This window comes from Passer domesticus, chromosome 10 (assembly GCF_036417665.1).
Source record: "Passer domesticus isolate bPasDom1 chromosome 10, bPasDom1.hap1, whole genome shotgun sequence".
NCBI classification, from domain to species: Eukaryota; Metazoa; Chordata; class Aves; order Passeriformes; family Passeridae; genus Passer; species Passer domesticus.
Window position 1 is genome coordinate 36,124,742 of NC_087483.1, and position 21,162 is coordinate 36,145,903.

Here is a 21,162-nt window from a genome sequence, read left to right on the forward strand (position 1 = left end):
TCATTCAGAATCTCCATAAGATAATTTGGGAATAAGCAGAAGTTAGTTTCTTTGCTGACAATAATGAAATACGAACTGGAAAGCAATGACTAAGAGTGCCCAGTCTGTCACATGTTGTGTGTGGCACTCATGACACTGCTGCTGGAATCCCATTATTTTCCCCTTTCAAAAGAGCAGTGCAGACAGTATTGTAATATGCTGTTAGAAAATTCCTTTCCCCTTCAAGGGGAAATATTAAATAAATATTTAAAAATACTAAATAAATATAGGTTAAATATTCAACTCTGTAATTATCACAAGTGCCTTTAAAGTGTCTTGTGTTTATTAGTCTGGACAGCACAGCCATTTATATGGTTTATTTCAATGATTGCTTGGAGAAACACTCACACCTTACTTTTAAGTTCTCTTCCACATTAGAGGCTTTCTTTAATAGGCTTGCTACCATCATGGTAGAACAGCAAGCTGCAGGTCAGGGAATATGGGTTTTATAAGGTGCAGAAAAGAGGAGGGAAAGGAACTTTGCCTCAATAAAATGAAGAAAGAAGCATCTTGTTGTTAACAGATGCACAATCATTGAGTGGTCATTGTGTCCCTAAGACTGAATTTTGCAGGTTTTCTGTACCTAAGACCCTTATCCTGCATTCATACCTGGGTGGTTGAATTCAGTGGCGTTCAAGAGGTACAAGGAAGTACTGAAATTATTTACTGAACTTGTAAGCCCTCTTGGTATTGGGGAGGAGGGCTGAGAGGAGAGAGGGAATTGTGACAGAATGATGGAAAAAAAATTTCAATTAATAACAACTTTGCGTTGGTAGTTTACTACATGAAAATTTCTGTAATTAGTTTGCAGATGCTGAAGGTTATTTTGCTGCTTGTACAACAGATACCACTGTGAACAGTTCTCTGGTAAGTGCCTTAATTTATAGAAGTTGATGCTTTACAATAACATGGCACAACTGTTTTCACTTACTGTTTAAAAAATGGCAGTTTTAAATGTAATAGGTTTTGTCAAAGAGGATTGGCAACTTACATGCTTATATGTTACTAATAAGTACTGCAAATAATGGTGTTGCTTACTATAAGAAATATGGATTCTCAGCTCAATAAAGCACTTAATTGAATGCTTCTGTAGTAGTTTGTCAAAGAAATATTATCTTCTACAGAGAAAACCTTTACATACTCAACTCAGTACCATGTCTGTAATAGAGTGGGGGAAGGAATCAAGTATTGCAAATTACTGTATGGGTATTTCATACAGCATTACATAAAGAGACTTTTTTCTGAGGTATTCTTCATTTAATTTTGGGGGGATTTTAAACGTTAGCTATCTGTATTTAAGAATAAAATCTTCTTGACCTTCTCTATTCACTAAGAACACGTGACTCTAGAATATTGGGCAATTTTGCATTAATTTAAACATCCACCAAAATTTTTATCCTAAACAAGCCTGAAAATCCTAAACAAAATGAAAATCCAACTACCAGATCTTTTTAATGACTTCACTCTTAGAGTTTATCAATTGCATCTAAACAAGTAGCTTAAAACTTGTCTTGTTAGCAAAAGTTTTAAGTGCTTGAAATACTTGTAAGTGCCTTATGTATTGTAGATATTTCCCAAAGTTTTTTGATATTTAGGTCTAGGGAAGAAAATAAGGGCTGTTAGGGTCATGGGAAGAAAATGAGTACATGAAGTTTTCTCCATAAAGTCTGTATTTCATGTTTCTAGTTTATAATTTGGACAGAAGCTATGGCTAATGAAATATCTGTAATATTGATGATTTATTTTGTAATTTTAAATCAGTAGGCTGGCCATAAGTTTTGTGTTCATGAGAATACACACAAAAGGGTACAGTTCTCTTTTAGTAATGTGTTTTACCAATATGTGTAACATACAGTATGCATGAATCTACATGAATATATAAGTCTATCCACTGTGTGCAGACCTGCTTAAAGTCTGATTCTCTTGCTATTCACCAAGTTTTTATTTTTCTAATTCACTAAAAAAATTCTACTGGTAATAATTTAAATATCCTGCTTAACTGTATTTTTACCTATACTGATTCATTGCAGAGTGAACCTTTATATGTTCCTGTAAAGTTTCATGATTTGCCAACTGAAAAAAATGGCAGTAATAGTAGTGATGCAGAGAAAAGTGAGTAAAGCCTTTTGGAATGCTGTAATGTTAGTTCTTTGAAGGAGTTACTTTCCTTTTTGTTTAGTATAACTGCTGTCACGTTGCAGGATGTGCTTCCCTTTCCTCCCCTCTTTTTTTTTTTGTTTTTTTTTTTTCCCTTTTTCTCCTTTCTGAAATCTCTTCTTGCATGAATTGCAGTCTCATATATTTACTTTCAGGTAGAGAAAACATAGGCCTGTCGTTCAGTTTTACCTTTCTTGGTCACTACAGATGCAGCCTATGTTTATCTCAAGGGACCAACTGGGTTCAGTACTTGTGATTCTTTCCTTCTGGGCTTGTAAGACCAGCAGCAGTGGGTCAGCCTCTGGAAAAACAAGCTATTGTCCTTTTTAGAGCAGGAGCAAAGCAGTCAAAGTAAGAATTTTAACAGTCTATGTGCATTCTGGTTTAATTTAAGCCTCACTATCCTGTGATAGTACCTGAAACAGGCCTGACTGTCCCAGACAATTTTGGAAAGGGTGCCTTCAGAGCATCCAGTTAGCCAATCCTCAGCAAAAGAGTCCCTGCTTATCAAAGGGAAGCTCTCTTAATTTATCCATGGCACACATTAGGAGCCACTTTGGTAGGCTCTGCTTCCTGTGCAACATGCACCAATCACTTCAGAACTGTTCCAGCTGCAGCTTTCCCTTTACATTTTTTTAGGAAATTAGGTATTGTTTCACATTCATTTAAGCTGATATTTGCCCGTAGTGTTTAGTGTAATGTTTTCTTTATGGAGGAACCTAATGATACTAAAATAACCTTCTAAATAAAACCTGATCCTAGTTTGCAAGATTAGTTAGAGAGTGGATTTCAAAGGGCAAGTGACTCTATGGTCTTTGCTAAGCTCTGAGGTCTGTTGGACTTTAATCTTCTAAATGAAACATTGTCCTTGCAGTTAGGTATAATTGTGTGCAGGTGTTGGCTGTTTGGCTATTGGACAATTAAATAAAATCTTATATATATAGTGTTTTTTTAAGGTGTCTAAAACTGTGTTGTTACTTTTGTTGATATTTTTGACAGGGAGCAGGGGTGGTGCTTTTCAATGAGGTTTTCGTGGTGGACAACTTACTGATTGAAAACAGTAATTGTGCTGTGTCTTATTAGTAGCCTCCTGAATAGCAAAATATTAGTTTAATAAATCATGATGGCATGTCTTCTAATTGGATAGGAACCTGCTATTTGTGCAGTATTTTAATCAATGGTGTGTTACAATATCGTCGTTTTATTTGCATATTGTGTTGGCTCCAAAAGTTTAATAATAATATGAATATTTTTCTTTTTTAATTTTTTTTTCTGTTTTTTTTTCTGTCTCAAGCACCCAAGAAGCCTCGTGTGAGGTTCAGTAACATCATGGAGATCCGGCAGCTGCCATCAAGCCATGCTCTGGAGGCAAAGCTGTCCCGCATGTCATACCCAACAGTGAAGGAGCAGGAGTCCATCTTAAAAACTGTGGGAAAACTCACTGCAAGCCAAGTAGCAAAAATTAGCTTTTTCTTTTGCTTCGTGGTATGTGCTCCATTCTTTCAGAAAACTTGAGTAAAGATGCATTTAAAACTTATATAATAATAGTGAATAAGTATTGAGATGACTTGTATTCTTTAAACCTTATTTTATAAATGTACTATAAGAAGTAAAATTTTCCTGGTGCAAGATTTAATTATGGATCTGCTGGTACATGCTGTTGCTGCATCCTGCCTCAATTCTGGAGGGAGAGAGAGATTCCAGTGGCAGGATTTTTGAGACAGAAAAATGTAGAGGGCAGATCAGTGATGCCTTGTCTAGAAGCACCTTTACTGCTGCTGCCAAATGGATTCTATGTAGTGTGGACTCATCATGGCTTTTCCTCAGGAAGTAGAGCTATTTTAGCATTATTGTTATTATTATTATCATAAACAATAATACTACAACTGATGCATGTACCAGAAAATAGTGGTGTAATTTTTTCTGGGATAGTGTCCTCGTGTCCAAAACAAATCCTGTTTATTCTGTTCATGGGTGCTACTGGCATGTACATGTATTTTTTCTTGGACTTTATGAATCTTTCTACATAAGACTAGAGAGTGGGTACTTCCCTTAGAATATATCTGAGATCTTACTAGTGACATCTCAATCAAGAAGTGAGAAAACATTTTGCCATTTTATTCCTTTATGGAGGAATTAAGTATTTTTTAGGCATTCAATATAAGAGATGCTTGTTTTTAACAGTGGAGATCTGTGCTGGTTTTAAGTACTCTAAAAAAACCTCATTAGGCTGACTAATGTCACATGCATTACTGAAATTCTTTGCAGCCCTTGTGCAGTTATCATCTTCAAGCACTCCAAAACAAGTTAAAAGTACCTTTAGTTACTACAGACTAGCTATTATAATGTCATTTTAATTCTTTTAAGTTCTGAAGTATGGTATTTCATTATTAAACATGTGGTTGGTTGTTGGTTGAATGTGGTTGGTTTGGGCCAGTTCTAAGTTTGCTGCTGTCTTTTAATGTGCCTTCCACTTTAATAGAAGTTAGAAATCTCTTTAAGCTAAAAATCTAGTTCTGATTTTATTTTTTAAATAAATGGAGGTTTTGGTTGTTTTGGTTTTTTTTTAAGTAGGATTTTATTGCACTGAGAAACTTAAGCTGTGCTACCCATATAATAGCAAAATTATTTTTCTTTTTCCCCAGTGGTTCTTGGCAAATTTCTCATACCAAGAAGCTCTGTCAGATACCCAAGTTGCCATAGTTAATATTTTGTCATCAACCTCTGGTAAGTTTTATTTACACACCAGATGTGTGTTAGAAGGCTGTTTATAACATAGAAATCTTATTACAATGGATTTGTGTAACATTTTTACCTGTGGATTTGACCTAAAGGCATTGAATATGTGTGTTTAGAAAATTCATTTTGTATTTGCAGAGGTTTTTTAAAGTACCTTCATATTTCTGCTTTATGTGTGTGTACTTTTGCAGCTACATCTGTACATTAAGGAAATATATTTGGAGTATAATAGCTTTGAAGCTGTGTAGTTTTCTGAGCAAAATACTGGCAAAACTTGGTTGTATAAACTCCTCTGAATTTCTCTTGCAGGGCTTTTTACTTTAATCTTAGCTGCAGTCTTTCCCAGTAACAGTGGAGATCGGTTTACCCTGTCCAAATTATTAGCTGTTATTTTAAGGTAAGATAATGGGAGGGAACATTTGGTCCAAAACTCCCTGGTACAGTGAGAGGACAACTGTACCTGCTGTACCTGTGCTATCTGTGACAATAAATTATACCCACCACTTTTCAAAAATCCTTGTTTCACAGATGAATTGAGCAACTGAATTAAGGATTCTTAAATGCTTCATATCATGAACCATTTCCAAACCTGTAGAAAATTAGATTCATTTCTGTTGGAAATAGATTAACTTATTTTCTTGTTGTTTATTTGTGTTTTTTTTTTTTTGTGTAATGGTGAAAAAGTTTGACACTCAGTGTTGTCAGCCTGTTCCATTAAATGCCTGGTGCATTGTTCTGGGAAGTTAAAAGTGAGGTTGGTTGGTTTTAACTTGGGATCATGCCTTAGCAGTTGAGAACTTCTTTTGACTTTCCAGATGTGGGTTTTGGTTAACTAAAAATGCCTAAAGATAGAACTATATTTGTTTTTCTCTTTCTTTTATCTGTTTTTGTAAAGAAATTCCTGACTTCAAGCAATGTTTTGCATTTCTTCTTTTTTTTTGCTAGCATTGGTGGTGTGGTACTTGTTAACCTTTCTGGATCTGAAAAATCTGCTGGAAAAGATACAATAGGTATTTACTTATGGGTTTTAATCCTGGAATGTGTAGTGATCAGTACCATCTTCTGACAGTACTAAGTAGTCATATAGCAAGCTCTATATCTCTTATTCATGTAACATTTCACAATCTGGCTTTTTAGTTTCAACTTCTAAAATTTGCCATTTATGATAATTTTTCACCCTATGTGTATATTGGGAAAGTATTTATTTAATTGATTTAATTCTAGAGCTTTCTCCATTTTCCCATATTTTTAATTTAGTAATGGATTCTGTAATCAACAGAGGTTTAGGAGAGTTGATCCTACTGTGCATAACATGTTTGGCATATCTCAGTGGAGTATTTTTTTCATTTTTCCAGGTTCCATTTGGTCTCTTGTAGGAGCAATGCTGTATGCTGTCTACATAGTCATGATAAAAAGGAAGGTAGATAGAGAAGATAAACTTGACATACCAATGTTCTTTGGTAAGACCAAAAGTTACTCTGTTAAAAGTTTTAATTCAGTGTGTGATTAAATGATATGCTTTCAGGCACTGAACTCTGAGTGGTAAAGGGGCTTAAAAAAGCCAAGGAAGTAGAGAAAGCCTCTTACTCTCATGGTTAGGAGTCCTTCAGAGACTGCTTGTGTGAATTGTTTCTTGTTTTGAGCCTTAACAAGAAGAATTTCATGTAGGTGTGCAGACAGCCCCACTGACTTAATGAAATTCCTAAGTTTCATTTTCTTTTCAGTTTCAAACCTGTAAGTATTTGAGGCAAATTTAGTTTGTGAATTTCAGGTTCAACTTCTTACATTTGTTTCCTTTGAAACATTTAAAATATTGCTTCATGGCTGCTTTTCTATATGCATATTGTCAAAATAGCTGATTTTAGCTGAGATTTTGGTTATGTTGAAGAAAATTTACTTAATACTGTTTTTATATCCAGGTTTTGTAGGACTGTTTAATCTGTTGCTGCTGTGGCCAGGGTTCTTCCTGCTTCACTATACTGGGTTTGAAGCATTTGAGTTTCCCAATAAACTGATATGGATGTGCATTGTCATAAATGGCCTTATTGGAACAGTTTTGTCAGAGTTCCTCTGGCTGTGGTAGGTACTCCATACATTGAATGTATTTCACATGAATTATCTTTCCTATGTTGAGATGTAAAATTGTCTAGGTTGGGCTTTGTGCCCTTTTCTTTTGCTTTTTTTTTTCTGTCCACATGTGCAGTTTTAGCCTTGTGTCACAATGTCCTGTGAAGACAACAGCTAACTTTAAAAGTAGCTGATGTGTGCTTGTAGTAATTAAAATACTGTGTGCTTAGCTTATTGCAGAATTAACATTTGAGACTAAAAGACTTTGTGCAGTTGCAGTATCAAAAGAGTATGAATTCTGTCATAACAGTTCTGTGGCAATACTGAAACAAAAGATCAAGGTGGAGTAGATGGAATTCCGCAAAAAACTTTTGGTTTTTTAGGGGGTATGGATTTTTGTTTGTTTTTTCAAGTCTAAATTATGTATGAATTTTAATAATTTTTTGTTTATTGGCAAACTTTTGTACCAGTCCTAGGTATAAATACATTGTAGCATATGTTTCTTTGCAGTTGAACTTGTTTGTTGATAGAATATTTTTGTGGTGTTAATGCCACCCTGAAAGATTAAACTGCAGCTCAGTATCAGTGTCAGTTTAAGTGTAATTTTAATGTAGGCAAAATAACAAATACATTAACCCCCCCGAACCTCAAACATTGTCTCTTGTCCCAAAATCAAGTATTAGCAAGTATTAGTATTAGGGTAAAGTACATGAGTGTGCACAGACTTTTTTACATACCTGATGTTTGTTTAATTACTCAGAATGATATCCCAGTCAATTTAAGAGCAAGTTTTACTTCCAGTTCCTTTTCCTTAGAGTTTTGGATTGAGACTAATTACAGAGTTTGTGCTGATATTATTCTTTACTAGTCCAGTGTGCCACTACTATAGTCTTCTTTACTTTTTTTGGAACTAAATAATATCATTTAACCTACTTGTTTACTCCACCCAAGCACATATTACCAACTAAATAATGTAGGGATAGATATGACTTTGTTTTTATTTTTTAACCTGCTGATAAATTTTTATTGGATTCTGTTCCATTTATGCATTTACAGTTTTCTGTGGACATGTTGGTTGTAATTCAGAAGCAGTCTCTTATGCTCTAGAGAATCAGGGTATGGAAACAAAATGCAGATTTTTCTAGATGAAGTTAGTACATGTGAAATAGGGAAATTTCCATCACCTCAAAAGATTGGTATGGGAATTAAGCTGCAGCCCAGAGGACATCCATTCCCTAGTTAAGAATTCTATGCACTTTCACAGATTTATGATGGAGTGTGATGGTGTGAGTTAATTTTTGATTATTAAACAGTAACTAACAGTTCATCAAATGTCTTCCTCTTTGATGTATTACTTTGGTTGTCTTTTAACTTTTAAGTAACACCTCATTATTATAATTATTATTTATTGTCATTAAACTGTATAATTGTTATGATTTTATTGTCTTTTAGGGGCTGCTTTCTTACCTCATCATTGATAGGCACACTTGCCCTAAGCCTTACAATACCTCTGTCCATAATAGCTGACATGTGCATGCAAAAGGTAAGGTCCTACTAAGTTGTGATAATTGTTTACAGAATTTCTTCTAATTAAATTCTTTTAGGCTTGTATTTGTTTATTTGGTACAATAAATTAGTCAAGTTTGGCACTTGGAATGTTTCCAGCCAAAAAGAAGCTTTGCTGTTCAATGCTTTTGCAAGCAAAGTGTAAATTGTAATGAGTACAATTTGGACTTCTGAAACTTTGTGCGTGTAAAAATGAAGTCAAAAAAACCCAAACACAACTTGTATTTTGCTTTTACTTCATGTCAGCATGGATTTTGGAAAATAAATCAGAAAAATAAAAGGATAAATATAAGAAAAGTCAAAAAAGAGTCAGATCCTAATTAAATACTTTTGTAATGAACATGTGATAGGCATTATATTTTGTGTTCATCTTACCTGCGTATTCCAGCATGGAAATAAAGCAAACACTGAAGTGGTTCCAACAATAATAAAACTTTTGTTAGTAAGACAGTTGTATTTGTGTTGCTCTTAAAGTATCCACAATACACATTTGAGGCATAAATTGTTATGGGATGGTAAATAACTTGTGGTAACTAAATGAAACAAGGAATAAAACATCTGTAGACTCCTACCCCCAAAATCCACTTTTATGAGGTTAATACATGTGAGCTAATGCTGGTAGTAAAAAATAAGAATTTTATGTCTAGGTTTGTGTGTCAGTACACATTTTAGATATACACAGATGTGTGGGTATGTGCAAGTACATTGGTAGAGGTGTGTATATATAGTTACGTATATCAATATATGAAAATTTTAGGTTGTCTTCTGAAGTGATTCATCTAAACTTTCATCTGGGATGCACTGAAAAATGGGCTATACTTTTCTAATTCTCAGTAAACAGCCTAATCTCTAGACTGTTTATTCTGAATAAACACAGAGTCCAGATCTTGTAAAATTAATTTATTCTTCATGTACTAATGCAATGTGGAGGCATTTCAAATAGCAGAAAGATCTCTCAAGCTGTCTTGGATGACTTTCAGCTGACATTGGTAACAAAAGGGCAAATTACCTTTTTAACTCACATTGTGGGAAGCAAATGCTTTCTGTCTTACATTTTAGAAAATAAATTACTAGTATTAGAAGCACAAGTGAGGGACCCTGATTGAAGGCAAAGTGCTGCAGAGTTTGAAGTTTTTTGCACAGGTGTATTTGTGCAAGTCTGTCTCTGTCATACAGACATCAGATTATCCTAAGCAAAGCCCTGTGCTCACTGAAGTCTCAGGTGTCCACATCTCAGATAATCTGACAGAAATTTTAGCTGCCCTGCCTCTGGCCAGCCTTGTTTTTACTTAAAAGAACCCTGCACAGGAATGCCACTGGCATGGCTAATAATCATGGAATCCTAGCATGTGCTGAATTGGAATGGGACCCGTCAGGATCACCCAGTGCAGCTCCTGGCTCTGCACAGGACACCCCAAGAATCACACCATGTAGTGTAAAGATGAAAATACAGATACATTCAGCCTTCATATGACTGTCAAATGGGATGGTAATTATACAATATTCATAATTACTAACTTTCTGGGTATTTATTTTTCTGTAATTTTCTAACATAAATCTGAATTTTAGGAAATTACAACTAGGTTTGTAATGACTAAATCCTTTTGGCAGCTTACGTGTCCTGAATTCCATTAGGAATCAATTGGGAAACACAGGGCTTAACAACTGCAATTGAGATCTTTGAGGGGGATCATCAGTGCCAGGTGCCAAAGCTGAATCCGTGTTCTCCAAAGTCTTCAGTTTTGGCTCTTTTCTCCACACGGGGGGGCTGTGCCCACGGCTCATGGCTCTGTCATCCTGAGAGGCAGGTCCCAGGCTCTTCTGTCCTTGTGCCCTTGGTTTGGAGTTACAGAACCATGGAATGGTTTGGGTTGGAATGGGCTGTAAAGATCATTGCTTTCCAGCCCAGGGAATGTCTAGGAGACTCTCCTTGTTACCAGAAACACAACTAAAAACCTAAACCTGAGACTATTTGAAAATAGCAGTCTTCATTCAGCTCCCAGTGCAAACAGAACATTCCATTGTAAAGAATGGATCAGTGGGACAGGTTTATGCAGTTCTTAGAAGAACCAATAACTGTAGAAATTGTGCAAAATAACTCACACTGTTTAAAATAACTCAAACTGCATCTCAAACTTTCAATAATAATCATTCCAAATATACAGCATGTCAATTCTTTTTTAAGTTATCTAGTGAATGATATTTGTGTTTCAATTCCAGGTGCAGTTTTCCTGGTTATTTTTTGCAGGAGCAGTACCTGTCTTTTTTTCATTTTTCATTGCAACTCTCTTGTGTCACTATAACAACTGGGATCCAGTAATGGTGGGAATCAGAAGAATTTTTGCATTTATTTGTAGAAAACATCGAATTCAGAGGTAGGGCAGTCACAAACTATAATCCTATCTCTTTAACCTTTCCAATATCCTGTAATCCTATATTACTTTATAAGCTACAGTACTCATGCTCTGTTTATTTTCACCTGAATTTATATTCAGGTGTACTAATTTCTTAATAGCACTAGTTGCCAATCCATTCATACAATTAACCTATTCAATGCTCAGAAAATGGAAAGATGTGAAGTCTGTTTACCTTTTAAAAGAAGTTTTCTAGTGGTTGTCACAATATTTTCCTTAATGCATCTGTAATAATTTCTGTACCCAGCACATGCAGTAAAAATTGTGCAAACTTGAGTACACCTGATAAATTTAAGGAGTCTTTGCATTGTTTTAATGGCTAAAATTCAAACAGCTGCATATTATGTTGGCTTCATAACAACCAATTTAATATCACTGTATGACCTTAAATAAATGTCTTTCTTTTAAGAATGCCTGAAGAAAGTGAGCAGTGTGAAAGCCTCATCCCTATGCATAGTGTTTCACAGGAAGGAGATGGCTGCTGTTCGTAGGCAAAAGGTAAAACATTAATAAACCTCAAACAGTGCACAGAAAGGTGAGGATTGGTATTTGTGGGGGCATTTGTGTTATGCAAGGACACTTTAAAGAGCATGCAGTCAGTCTTGTTCTGTATTGATGGGCAGAGTTTTGAAGTGTATCTTCAAAGTTGTTATTACTACTTGTTGCCAAGCATTATTCTCACAGTTCTTGGTCAATGGATTTGAAATGTAGTTTTTTACTAAAGAGTATTACAAAGTTCATCCAAAACTGGATGTGATTCAGTACACCAGAAGAGCCATACTACTTCTTGGCATGGGTGGTGTGTTTGGAAGACATCTGAAGTAATTAATTCACTCTTTAATGCTGTTGGGGTCTCATTTTGGGCTGCTGCAGCTCATGAAAAACACCAACCATTCAGGGAAGTTTAAAGAACACCAGCCTTTATCATTACTGGTCCAGAAAGTGGAAAGGAGCCCTTGTGTTTGTGGATGACAAGAATTAAGTTGGTAAATTCCATTAAATATTAGACTAAATATTTCTCATGGTAAGCATAGGGAAAGTAGACTAGACTAGCTAAAGAGTTTGCAAAATACCCCACTTTTAATAGGAGGTTGCACAAATACTAAAAGGAACATTACATGGTTTGTCAGTACTGGCCTGGAGCATTAAAGCAGACAAAGTTTAGAACTCTCCTAGCCCTGCACTTCAGGGTTTTCAATAATGTGTGCAGAATTTTTTATTTTCCAATGTTGCTTTAATCTAATAAATAAATAATAATAATTAAAAATAAATAAATAATAAATAATTAAAAATATTCTAACCAAAACAGTAATTGTGGTATCTTAAGACATGGAGTTTATTTTGTTTGTTAGTAAGATGAAAACAAATACTTATGGTAATTTCTCATTTGTAATCCTGAGTTATGCACCCCTGATAATTTTTTTCTTCTTCTTCTTAGTTTAAAAATGGAATGATGCCCAGCGAAGAGACAATCTTCTGGAAGAGTCCCTAAGGAATCATGTTTCAGTGCCTATTCTGAATTTGTAGTAAAAATAAGAAGTTTCAGTTCTTTTGAAACTCTAAACTTTTTCTCTTTCTTGCTTTCATCTGATTTTATAAATGAATAGATCTCTTACATGCCTGTCACCAAGGGAGTCTTAGTCCATCTGAGCAACCAACCTGCCTTATAACACTTGAGCTGGTGACATTACTTGACAAAATCAAGAAAGCAAATGCTGTTAAGTGATTTCTTTCTTTTTTTAAGTCACAATTTTGTTAAATGCTGGACAATATTATTTTTAAAAGATACTTTAAAATGAGTTTTGTAAATAAGTTTGCAGGTCATCAAGTCTTACAGGCTTTCAGATGAAAAGCTAAATAGATATGTTACCTGTAGTAGGTACAAATTAAATTTTTTATGTTGTATAAACTATTTGCATATTAATAGATGAAAATAGAAAAATAATTTATTAAGTGCATTCCTATAATTACCGAGGCAGGATCTTTGTATGGTCCTAGAACACTACATATATAATGTCTTAGGCCATTTTGAGTAGCCTTGTAATGGCAATGGGTGCTGATGTTTAAAAATCAAAAAAATTGCCCAACAATCAGGAATGCCTAAAATTCCAGTGAATAGTAAAATATTTCTAATTACAGTACATTTGGGTATACATTCTTATACATGGTTTAAAACAGACTGGTTCTGTAACCCACTCTCAATCCCAGTTGTCTCTGAGACATGAAAATTTTCAGGTGTAGCTGCCACATTATGAAAGAGATCAAATTAATTGTGAAAGTTCTCAATCAGTGGGTTGGCACTACACTAATCTGCTAAGAAATATGAAGAGGAAAGGTGTTTGCATTGATTTTTCTTTCCCCCCAGCTGTATTAATAAATTTATTCTAAAACTGATAATTATCTTCCTTCCACTGCAGTGTTCAATCCTTTTGAATCCAGAGAAGCTATTATAATTATATTCAGGAATATTTGAAATTAGTCAATGCCATTTTTCAGCTTCTGGCCTATAAGACACTTAGATCAAAGTTAATTTTGGTTTTTGATGGATTTGAGTTTTTTTATAATGAATGTAAGATGGATTTTTAGCCAGGAGTATTTTCTTCCACATAACAAGGTTATTAATAATGTAGGGTATTTCTACTGTCCTTCCACACAAATATAGAAGGATGACATAGCAGAAATGCTTGTTCATGTTTTGGCACTCAGTAATGATCCTCCCAAAAGCAATTTTGGTGTTTTGGTAATAAAACTATTATTTAAGAGGTAATGCAGGAAAGCAACATGCTTGAGCTCTACATTTATAGAAGAATTCAAGGCAGCAGCTGGAATTTAATATAAGAAATGTGTGTAGAGTAGGAAGACAAAATGAACCTGGGGCTATTCTGTTCACATATTTTACCTTTATCAAGTTGTTCTTTCTTGTTTTTAATACTGGATTGCACTACAAACTTTGGTGATCTGTGGCATGTCTTTAAGATGAGATAGTAAGTAATTTTTGGACCCTAAATAGGAATTTAAAAAATCCCAAAACAACCACAACAAAATCCCAAACCCAAAAGAGACAAGAAAGTCAATTAGATTTCACAGTTTAATTTCCAAACCCCACAAGCAGAGGGGTCGCAAATGCAGTATGTTGAACTAATTTTATTTTGGTAGCATTTTCAGGCAGCTTTTGATCAGTGGAGTTTCCTTGGGTTTTGGATTTGTCCTTCAAAATTATGACAAAATTAGAGGATGTTTACTTTAACATTTTTTCAAGAAGTATCATTAATGCCTACTCACAATTAAAAAAAAGTTTCTTTTCAGTTAGTGAAATGTTTAATAAGATACTGCAGAATATTTGATACCAGGCATTAACTCCAAATTTGAATCAGCTGGGACTTGTGGCATCAGTGCATTAAGCCTGGGAAAACCGAGTTTGCTTTCAGAGGGGCAATGGCAGTATTTGTAGCACAATTTTCTATGACTGTTTTTTGCAATTGGTCATGCAAACAGGATTGGATCTGTAATGTCAAATATACATTTGTTATTTATATTTGCCCTTATGTTCATGGCTTAAAGATCATCACAGCCTCCCATGTATATGACTGTTAATTTTCATTATTCATTAGTTTGAGAGGTTAAGAAAAGAAGTACTGAGAGAATATTCTTCTGTCTCTGACCCCAGGAATGTTGAAGAACATTCAGTACATTCAGTCAGGGCTTTCCAAATGTTTTTCACAAAAATGTGTTATTTTTTTTAATAAGATATGAGATATTTTTATCTTGTGGCACTAGGTAGCTTAAGCTGTGTTTTTGCATTAAATTACAATTCTTTAAATAGTAGGAACAAAACAAACTGTCCTTGCTGAAAGGATTTTTAAACAGTGGTGCCCTGTAGTTACAGGAAACGTGTTACACTTTTAATTACAGAAGCTATGACATATAACATTGTTCCTGCATTTAATAGAATGTGATGGAGTTTTTTCTACAAAACCTTGCAATTTTTAGTACAATGATATTTTATAAAGATAAATGTCTGATTTGAAATGTAAATTGCATAGCTCTCTAATGGATGCTTGGTAAATGCACAAGAGATTTAGCTTTGATTCTCAGGTACCTGTGATGCAATGGAGATGTGCTGGGTTTTTCTTCCCTGTGGCACAACTGGAATGTGAAGGAGCTCTCTCATGAATACTTTACCTCTGTGTGGTAGGGTATATTTTCATTGCTCTTACTGTTTCAATTTGGGAATGGCTTCATTCTGACTTACTTCTTGTAGGAACCACATATGCTTTAGAAAAATAATGTTGAGCATTTCTCTGATTGTCATTCAGTGGTTAAGGAACAGTGATTTCCCAGGCCTGCAAAATGGGGAATGAATGCTACATGTTGCTCTGTCAAACAGTTGAATTCATTCCTGTAATCCTTTGAGACAACCAGCAATTTCTTCTGTGTGCAGTTGAGGTTTTGGAGCTGTTTGGTTTTTATATATGAAGGAAATTATGATAATTTGCCAAAAGCTACAGAGCATGGCTTTGCTTTTAGGGTTTTGGTGAGTCTTGCCTAGTTTGATAAGCAGTGTGCTGCACTTCAAAGGCAGAAAAGGATTTCAGTTTTTCTGGCCACTTTGTGTTGGGGTTCAGTCATACTGACAATGTGTTCCCTGCAAGGGGCTGCTGCAGATGTAGTGCTGGTTCAGCAAGGGATGGAAATGCCACCTCTGTAACAAAGTCTGGGGCACATCAGTGCTCCTGAAGGGACTGAGGCCTTGCTCTTTGGCTTTCCCAGTGTTTACTGCATCCTGCCTCTTGGCTTCTGGCCTCTGGGAATGCTGTAGGGGCTGTAGGACAGGACTGGTGTGGCTGGGCTGCAGGGACTGCACACAAACTCAGAAGCTGGAGGCTGAGGCACAGCCTGGGTGTCCCTGTGGATATTTGTGGACAGTGGGTGTTGAGCAGGGCTGTTGTTCAACCCAGGGAACTGCAGGGGATTCTTGGTCTGTTCATGGCAGACCTCCTTGGAATGTACTAACAAAAACAGGAGGGCTTGCAAATTGCTTTTCTTGGTGTGTGCTGCTGTATTTTGTCATTCCTGTGACAATACTCCTGCCTAGGTACTGCTATTCACAGCTGTGATGGCTTTAAATAAGGTGGCAAAATGATTTCTTTGTAATTCTTGGTTCCATTTTTCTTAATCTTGAATGTTGTCTTTTCTATTCCCTACTGAAGATCCTCCTGTTTTAGGGAAATTATGTTACTGAGCTAAACTGAGCTATCAGAGGACAGGGAAAACCAGTTAAATTTTGGGGATAGGCTGAGTTTATGGACACACTTTGAATTTCTTATGGAACTAGGCTTCAGAAAGGCAGAGTGTAAATAAAGTGAAGAACTGGCATGCTCAAAAATCAACAAATTCATGTTAATAGCACAGTGTTGGGTTATATGGCTAACTGTAGGATGGTACTTTAAATCAGTTTCCTTTACTTGGTGTAAGTTCTGAGTTAGTTACCATTTCTCTTCTGGCTGTCACATGTAACCTGTGATTTAATAGTTATAACTCCAGTAGCATTTATGTGATTCATAAACTGTTGTTATGCATTTTTCCCTGTCTAATCCACAATTTCATTAATGTTGTATTTTGTTTTACATGATCATTTCAGGGCATGATTTCTCAGGGAAATATGGATGATACCATATGTTGTGAGAGCCAATAATTAATTCTTGCTTTTACAATCACAAACATTTCCAGGTTTCACTCAAACATTTCACATCATGTAACTTCCATGTTGAATTTCCTTAGGCTTATCAGGCAAATCATGATGAGAATGTTAAGAGCATTTAAAGATGTCAATAAAATTTACTCTGCCCAACACTTTGGATGTTTCTCCAAAGAGTAACATTCTAAGGTGATGAAATGTGTGTGATTTTCTCCTTAATTGTCCTCTTTGCCATAGAAATGAATAGTTACTCTGCTGATTTTGAAGCTGCATTTCTGGCGTGACAGTGCCATTAACTTTCAGGGTTAGGCAGTGCTGTAATAATACATTATCTGATTCTGGGATAGATCAGTATAAATCTCTAACATAAATATATTAATTTATATCATTAAATTTTTAAAAAGTGTCATCACTTTCGGGGATTTTTTGTTTTTCCAGTAAACTTACTTTGGCCAGAATGGGACCTGATCCAAAGCCCACAAGAGTCATAGCCAGCATTAATAAAGTAAAACTTTATTGAAAAGTACTCTGCAGTCAGGTTGACCTTTATGCCTTTGCAGTATTTCTGTCTGCAGCATGTGTTTGGAGTGGTTTGCTTTAAGACCTCAGTAATATAAATGGAGGTGTTTTAGTGCTGGTAAAGATGGTAAACACACTACTGTTACTGGTCACAAAAGATATTTCCACATAGCCAGTGTGCAGCTTAATTATTTAGAAGGTGAATTTGTCTTGCTAAGTGACTTTTGTTTAAAATCAGCAGCATGAGAAATGTTAACCCCTGCACTTTGCTGTGTACTTCTTTTGTCCACAGTGAGAACATGTCATCATAGTCATCAGCCTTGAGCATCAGCTTCCTCTTGATGATTTCTGCTTTGACATTTCCATTTCCATGCCCTGTTGCATTCATTGCAAAGTGAATTTCCTCTCTAGGTAAAGCCAGTGTAATTGTATTTTAACTGCCCTAGTCCTCTGTGGTGTTAGAAATCTGACATAAACCGTAAATCTGACATGTGATGTGACTACTTAGAGATCTGTGTTCTCACTCTTGTCATTACATCTGGTGTTAGTAGGTAACCAGACTTTTTCTGGATATGCCTGTCACAATGTGGAATGCATCCAGAATTTCATCTGGCTTTCACTTCCTACTTTTAAAAAGCATAAAGGGCTTTTCTCTGGGGATTTTTGTAGAAAGCAGCTGTTTAGTTCTACAAGTTCAGAGTCCTTTAACTGCATCTCAATTTATGAAGTTGCATCCAATATTCCCTTTCTTTTATTAATGAACTTCTGAAGATTTTTTCAGGGAAGATGCACAAACTTTCTTCATGTTCCACAAAAGAAATATGACTGGATACTGAAATGGTCTCAGAAAAAAAAATAATCAGGGCTGTTTATTCTATAGTTCTTCACATAGGTTCCTTTTTTACCCACTTTTAAAATTTATTTAAGAAATCCAACCAAATAAAACCAGTCAAACTCCCATACTTATCAAGCTGAGGGGAATTAGCCATTTAGCACAGAACTGATTTTATTATATGCAAATGACTGTATTTTTATCAGTGATACCAGTCAATGTGTTACTGATGTGGTCACTCCACAAGTCTTCCTTATGTGTGTCACAGGTGATGCTTCTCTTCTGCCTAAATCTGACCTCTTGCATACCAGTTAAGTTAGTTCTGCTGCCAGAATGAGTAATTTCTAAAATATTTTAGAGTCTACTTTTTCTTCCTGCTAGGAGAACAGCAGAGGCTTTCCAACCAATGTCACTTTCCTATTGAAGAAAAAGAAAAAAATATCTAAAAATATTCAGGATTTTAGACAGAAATGTTAATTGAAAATCAAGAATATTAGGAAAATAGGAAGCATATGCTGTAAAATCATTGGGGTAATTTCTTGCATAGCTAAATTCCACATAGGCAGTAGTTTATTGGATTTATCTCTGGCTGGGTATTTTAAATAATCATTTCATATTGAAGCTGAAAGCTTAAATTAAGCCCTGTGATTGTTAAAAAAAAAAAAAAAAAAAAAAAAAACATAGAAAACAATTGTATGTGGAGACTTAGATTTTTTGTTTGTGGTTTGGTTTTTTTGAAGTCCATCCAATGCAGTTACAAAGGAATGCTCTGTCAGCTGGCACTCATGAGAGGCTGTTTACACAGGGCTACGTGGAAAGTGCAGCCAGGTGTTGGAGTTGACATTACCTGAATGGAATTAGAGAAATGTACTCTGAGGTACAACTTCAGCATTGTAGAGCTGAAGGGAAGTTTGTTATGATTAAAAATTCGTGTAAGGTCTCTTTGGAGTAGATATTAGTAAAACAAAACTGCTTTTGAAACTTGGAGCTGGGAAACTCCTGACATCTGAGCGGATGCACAAAACCAGTCGTAGTTTTTTGGTGGTTGTTCTGGTGTTGCATTTTGTACTGACTTTCAGGGAATTCTCAGTTACACTTTTAAAGGGGAAGCTGCTTTAACTGAAGAGCTTTCACCTGAAGAAAACGTTTTTTTTTTTTCCCCTGAAGTCTGTACAGTTTGCTGATAATTCAGATGTTCTTGGAGCACAGCAAGTTCCAGATATCCAAGTATCCTCTATGAAACATCTTTATGCATCATCTTCTAACCATTTTCCTTGGTGAAAGCAGAACCTGAATTGCTGATGTGTGTTGCATTTGCACTTGAAAACCTGATTTCAGAGTGTGTTAAACCTTGATCTATTTTTGATAAAAAAGAAATGTAGCATTTTAATCTAATTTCCATTTAATGGCAAGGATATTCATGCAGAGAAAAACATATATCAGGGTTTGATGCAGTGATTTTTAAGCCAAGAAAACAGCAGGATGGCAGTGGTAAATCTGAAATGGAGATGCATATCTCTTCAGAAACTCTGGTTTCCTCCTGCCCTCTTTATACCAAATTGTGTCTCCATTATTCCAGGATAATGCAGCTGAAGCAAGAAGCAGAGCTTTTACCCTTTGTTCTCTAAAAGTGAACAGTGGCTTTTGCCTGGGGTGTCTTTGTCCAGTCACTTCATTTTCTGATGGGAGGTCAGTTAAATAAAAAATATAGAATAAGTATTTTTAATTAAAATCAGATTTAAGCTATTAATTATTTTGAAATTCTCTATATTAGTAGAGATCTAATGAATGAAAATTGAAGTCCTATATTGCAAATACTGAACAGTGCTTATATATTTTTAACAAAACCAGTATATATATGAATATTTGAAACATGCATGAAGGTGGAAATTGGAAGATTGTTTTTATGTTAAAAGGTTTATAAATTGAAATTCTTGATATCCAGTACCAAAACCCTATAAAAGGGCTAATGAAAAGAAAATGTAATGTATTCTGATTAACAGCCTGTGTAATACAATCAATGGGTGTGATGTTTTTGTTCTGTATTATATTTATTATATGTAAGTAAACAATAAAGATTATAAATCTTATTTTCTTAACAGGAATTGGTATTTGGTTGGGGTTACTGCTTAACATGTTCTATATCATCAGTTAAGAAAAAAAGGTCACTGGGGCTGGGGTTAAAAGTGAGTTTTGGGATGTCTCATGTTACCTGAAGTCAGCCAGGATGTGCAAGGCTGTAATTTGGTGTCAGCTTGGTGTGAGTGCAGGTTTTGGCTGGGGCAGGGTTGATTTTCTTGCCCAGGGCTGGTTTGGGTCTGTGCTGAGCACAGTGGGGTAATGCAGAGATGTTTCTGCTGCTCCCACTGAGCGGGGCTTGCACAGAGCCGGGGCCTTGCTGCTTTTCCTGCTGCCGCTCTGGGGAGGAGTTTGGGGTGCACGGGAGGGGACACAGCTGGGAAGGGGCACCAGGGGACATTCCAGACCCTGGGACAGCGTGCTCAGTACCCAACGTGGGGGAGGAAGTGCCACTGTTGGGAGGGATACACGATGTACATACACACTTGTGTGGAGGCAACAATGGCTGTTTCTTTATTACAAGTTGTTCCTAAGTTTTTATACCCTTAACAAAGCATGATCTTAGTCATTAGTTACATCAAAACAGCTCATTGTATTCATTGGACAAAGCAACAGCTTATTGTGTTTTATTGGTATAAAGTAATTAACGTCAATAATTAATTGGTGAGACTTTACAAGAAATTATTAATCCACATGCACTGCTCACTAAGGCATGTATCTTCTAACTGCAAGTATCTTTTATGTGTTTATTTTATCAGTTTCCATGCTGATGGCTTTGCTTTCCTCTTTGTTATAGATAAACTCATATTTCATCAATTTCTGCTGCTGCTAACTCAGTTTGGCTTGCAGACTAGCTGCTGAGCCCGTCTGTAGGAAGGAAGAAGAGGGGACATTGGGAGCGATGGTGTCTGTCCCCCCAAGTCCCCACTGCACTGGCAGAGCCCTGGGAGCAGAAATTCCCCTTTGGTTTGTGCTTGCTGCCACGCTTGGCATTCCCTGTTTTCCTGCCTTTATCCCAGCCACGGGACTTCTCGCTTTTGCCCTCCCCGATG

General features: G+C 35.8%; 1 protein-coding gene across 3 annotated transcripts in view; it reads left to right on the forward strand.

Annotated features, from left to right (window-relative positions):
* The window catches only part of SLC35F5 (solute carrier family 35 member F5), a 29,976-nt gene extending 9,855 nt beyond the window's left edge, over nucleotides 1–20,121 (forward strand). For all 3 annotated transcript variants that reach the window (XM_064435162.1, XM_064435164.1, XM_064435163.1), the window contains exons 6-17: nucleotides 844–906; nucleotides 2,070–2,151; nucleotides 3,491–3,681; nucleotides 4,842–4,923; nucleotides 5,245–5,332; nucleotides 5,881–5,945; nucleotides 6,291–6,395; nucleotides 6,855–7,014; nucleotides 8,455–8,545; nucleotides 10,789–10,943; nucleotides 11,392–11,480; nucleotides 12,421–20,121. In XM_064435162.1, coding sequence (XP_064291232.1) covers nucleotides 844–906; nucleotides 2,070–2,151; nucleotides 3,491–3,681; nucleotides 4,842–4,923; nucleotides 5,245–5,332; nucleotides 5,881–5,945; nucleotides 6,291–6,395; nucleotides 6,855–7,014; nucleotides 8,455–8,545; nucleotides 10,789–10,943; nucleotides 11,392–11,473 — 1,164 coding nt within the window. In that variant the 3' untranslated portion in view covers nucleotides 11,474–11,480; nucleotides 12,421–20,121. The remainder of the gene's footprint in view (nucleotides 1–843; nucleotides 907–2,069; nucleotides 2,152–3,490; nucleotides 3,682–4,841; nucleotides 4,924–5,244; nucleotides 5,333–5,880; nucleotides 5,946–6,290; nucleotides 6,396–6,854; nucleotides 7,015–8,454; nucleotides 8,546–10,788; nucleotides 10,944–11,391; nucleotides 11,481–12,420) is intronic.
* The last annotated feature ends 1,041 nt before the right edge of the window (nucleotides 20,122–21,162 follow it).